General features: G+C 54.9%; 1 protein-coding gene across 2 annotated transcripts; it reads right to left on the bottom strand.

The window, feature by feature from the left end:
* Positions 1 to 2,861, bottom strand: S100A9 (S100 calcium binding protein A9). 2 transcript variants are annotated; one of them, XM_077764083.1, is made up of 3 exons: positions 2,747 to 2,861; positions 2,210 to 2,375; positions 1 to 373 (listed from the first exon to the last, which is right to left on the bottom strand). In XM_077764083.1, exons 2-3 carry the CDS (start codon positions 2,357 to 2,359, stop codon positions 116 to 118), a joined length of 408 nt encoding a protein of 135 aa, XP_077620209.1. In that variant the 5' UTR covers positions 2,360 to 2,375; positions 2,747 to 2,861; the 3' UTR covers positions 1 to 115. The 2 variants fall into 2 exon arrangements, with proteins under 2 accessions (XP_077620209.1, XP_077620208.1); XM_077764082.1 differs by having other exon boundaries at positions 2,210 to 2,447; positions 2,747 to 2,858.
* Between the last annotated feature and the right edge of the window lie 313 nt (positions 2,862 to 3,174).

Below are 3,174 nucleotides of genomic sequence, written 5' to 3'. Positions count from 1 at the left end.
TGACTTGATGGAAGACTTTATTTTGCTCCCTGTTCCCAGCCCCCCAGCTAAGGCAGTTTGGCTTTGCCACCCTGTGGCCCTAGGTGGGTGGGGGAAGGGTGTCCTGGCCTCCTGATTAGTGGCTGTGGCCATGGCCACCATGGCTGTGGCCGTGGCCACCATGGCTATGGCAGTGGCCCTGGGTACCCTCCCCAAAGCCTGGCCCATGGCTGTGGCCTTCTCCTTCCGGGGCGTTCTTGTGCATCTCCTCATGGGAGGCTACCGTCAGCCTGGCCACCAGCATGGAGAACTCCTCGAAGTTCAGCTCCTTGTCTCCATTTGTGTCCAGGTCCTCCATTATCTTGTTTATGGCATGGTCATTCTTCTTCTGCTTCTGTGGGTGGGGGTGACACGGCAGTCAGGGGTGAGTGCTGCCAGCGTTAGGGACAGGGAGCTCAGCAAATGACCCTAGGCAAAGGTACAGGAAAGCCTGGCTCCTGGGCCTCAGTTATAAAATTAAAAATGACCATTGACTGATGCCCGCAGGGTAGCAGATGCTGAGCTTGCTCTAGACACTCTGATTTAGTCTGCATATGATGTGAGCACTACGATTCTCTCCATTTTGCAGAGGAACTGAGGTCAAGTGACTTGCTTGAGGTCACACAATTAGTATGTACAGAATGTCATCTCATTTGGTCTTTATAACAAGTCTAACAGGTGGACTTGGTATCTTCCTTGAGGAAGACTTGAGGAAACTCACTTAGAAAAAGGCAGCTGGTTTTTGCAGATTGAGGAAGCTTGGGAGCTGCAGAGCACAAACGAGCCCTGCCCTGTCCCAGTCCTTCTACCTGTCCATCCTGCTCCCTCCCCTTCCCCCCTTCTCTTCCCTCTCTAGGTCTCTCATTTGGGACACCCATCTGCATCTCAGCCTGCACAGTGGGTAAGCCCCTGAGGAAAGCAAGATGGCTCATAGCTTGTGGGGACACAGAGCAGTGTTGGTTCTCCACTGACCCCACAGGGTGCTATGAAGCAGCCAGGGCAGGGGAGGGTCCAGGCAGGGCAGAGGGGAGCTTCAGTGGGTCCTACCCACTGGCTGGGGTAGCTCAGCCAGGTCCCCTCCCAGGACTGCTCTGCTCCCAGGCCCTTCCCATGTCTGCGGTGCTCCCACACAGCTCTCTTTCTACACGTCTCCCCTGCCCGGCCAGAGAACTCATTCTGGAGCAGCTGCTTGGCCGGGTCCCAGCTTCTCCTCCTGGACTGCCATTCTGCTTCTGGCAGAGGACGAGGGAGGTGGGTGGTGGGGCAGGCAGAGGGGTCACCCTGAGGAGAACCCACCCTACAAACTCTTGACTGTATCTCTCTTGTTTATCCTGGCCCAGCACCCTTCTTCCCAGTGTCTTATGCACCTTGACCCCGAGTCAGCATCCCCAGTACTGCCTACTGAAGTGGAAGGGAGGGCTGCCACCGGCTCTAGGAACAGAACTGAGTCTGGGACGCGGGCGCCTCACCCTTCTTGGTCCAGGCCTCTGTACCCCAAGTCCCCAAACTTATAAAGAAAACCGAAAGATCAAGTGGAACTAATCCTTTTTCCTAGAATTGCCTCTTATTTTCAGATCAGGGAATAAATGAACATGTTACTGAGTGCTTTGTGCATGCCACTGATAGCTGGGTGCTTCCTGCATGTAGTGTCTGTGTTTCTATGGAAACTTAGGTTAGAAAGGCCCCTCAGCCTTTGCATTCCAACACCAGCTGAGGTTTGGTGTCTGCTCAGCTCCCGCCAAGGGTCGTCCTTAGTTGCTTCCCTCCTCAATTCAGGCGTCAGCCCAAAATCACCTCCTTGGAGGGCCCCTTTCTGTCCACCCAGATAGCCACTGTCCCCGCCCAGCCCATGTCACCCACAGCACTCTCTCTTACGTTCTTTGGGGGACTTACTGGCACTGGGTTTTCCTGTGCTCTTTACTGGCCAACATCTTTGCTGTATGTTATAGATAGCAGGTCCCTGTTTGCCACTTTGCGCCCCTCCCCAGGACAGGGCCCCGCACACGGCACTTCTGTCAGTCAATCCTTTTCAGCTCTGTCTGCTGTCTAACTTGGAGTAACTCTAGTGACAGGGAGGCTGGGCTGAAGGAGCTAGACGTTTCTCCTTGACCATTGCAGACTGCACCCCACCCTCCATCCTTAGCCCAGACTCTCTCCAGGCTGTGTCAGGCCTGCAAGGAGCCCAGCCTACCTTGAGAAAGTTTGGCAGCTCTTTTTTCACCATCTGTTTTAGTTCTCTCTGGTTGAGCTTGTCTGGGTGCCCCAGCCGCACAGAATACTGGTGGAAGATGTTGATGATGGTCTCAATGTTGCACTCCAACTGTGACAGCTCGTCCGCCATCTTCCTGCCACTCTGTCTGCAGAGTGGGGGGGCAAGGGTTCGGGTGCTGAGAAGAAAAGGCTGCAGAGCTCCCCTCCCACAGGCTGCCCTTAGGAACAAAAGGGGAAACACAGAAGGAAAAGAAAGAATAGCTCCAACTGGCCCGAGAGAAGATGCTGCCCCACACACAGGAGGGATGGAATATCTAGAAAATGCCAAAGAGCAATGCAGTTGAGGACAAGAGCCTCCAGCAGAATATGAGCCAAAAAAATGTGAGGAAAATTTTAACTGTGTGGGCCAATCGAGGAGGGTTTCCAGGAGGAGGCCTTGAAGAGAAGATGGGTGGAAGGAAAGTAAAGAAAGAGTAGGCAGGCAGCTCCTGCTTGTGGAAGCTGATGGCTCACTTACCTGCCAAGAAGCCACACAAAGGGGTTTGACAGCACTGTGTGTGTCCAACATTTATAGGCAGCCCCTGGTCGGATACTCAGCTCTCGCGGGAAGATTGCTTCACAGGTGAGCAGTGTGGTAACCCTGAGCTGGGCTGTCAGTGCCAGGAAAGGGGCTGGGGTGGGACAGGAAATGTTCACAAAGCTCCCTGGGCTCTTTTGTGAAATGCCCAGCCCTGGGTCTGGAGCTGGTTTGGGAGGAAGCTGGGTAGCTCACTTCCCCTCCACCCCAATCCCCTGCCCAACCTGAGCAAGCCAGCAGGCCGCCTCTCCTCTGGAAACCCTCACTGCTCCCCTAGACCTGCTGAGGCTGGGTCACTCAGTGGCTGCTGGCTCTGCCTCCCCCATGTGTGCCACCCAGTAAGGGTGGCTGAGCCTTCCCCCGCCTGC

The sequence above is a fragment of the Crocuta crocuta genome, unplaced genomic scaffold (genome assembly GCF_008692635.1).
Source record: "Crocuta crocuta isolate KB4526 unplaced genomic scaffold, BGI_CrCroc_1.0 scaffold528, whole genome shotgun sequence".
NCBI lineage: Eukaryota > Metazoa > Chordata > Mammalia > Carnivora > Hyaenidae > Crocuta > Crocuta crocuta.
The sequence above is the reverse complement of the archived record's forward strand: the minus strand, read 5'-3'. Positions and strand labels throughout refer to the sequence as shown.

Bases quoted from the DNA above. Each gene is read 5' to 3' on its own strand.
- S100A9 (XM_077764083.1), bottom strand. From the start codon at position 2,359: ATGGCGGACGAGCTGTCACAGTTGGAGTGCAACATTGAGACCATCATC. The intron at 374-2,209 runs GTAGGCTGGGCT...CCCCACCCACAG, and splicing joins AGCTGCCAAACTTTCTCAAG to AAGCAGAAGAAGAATGACCA.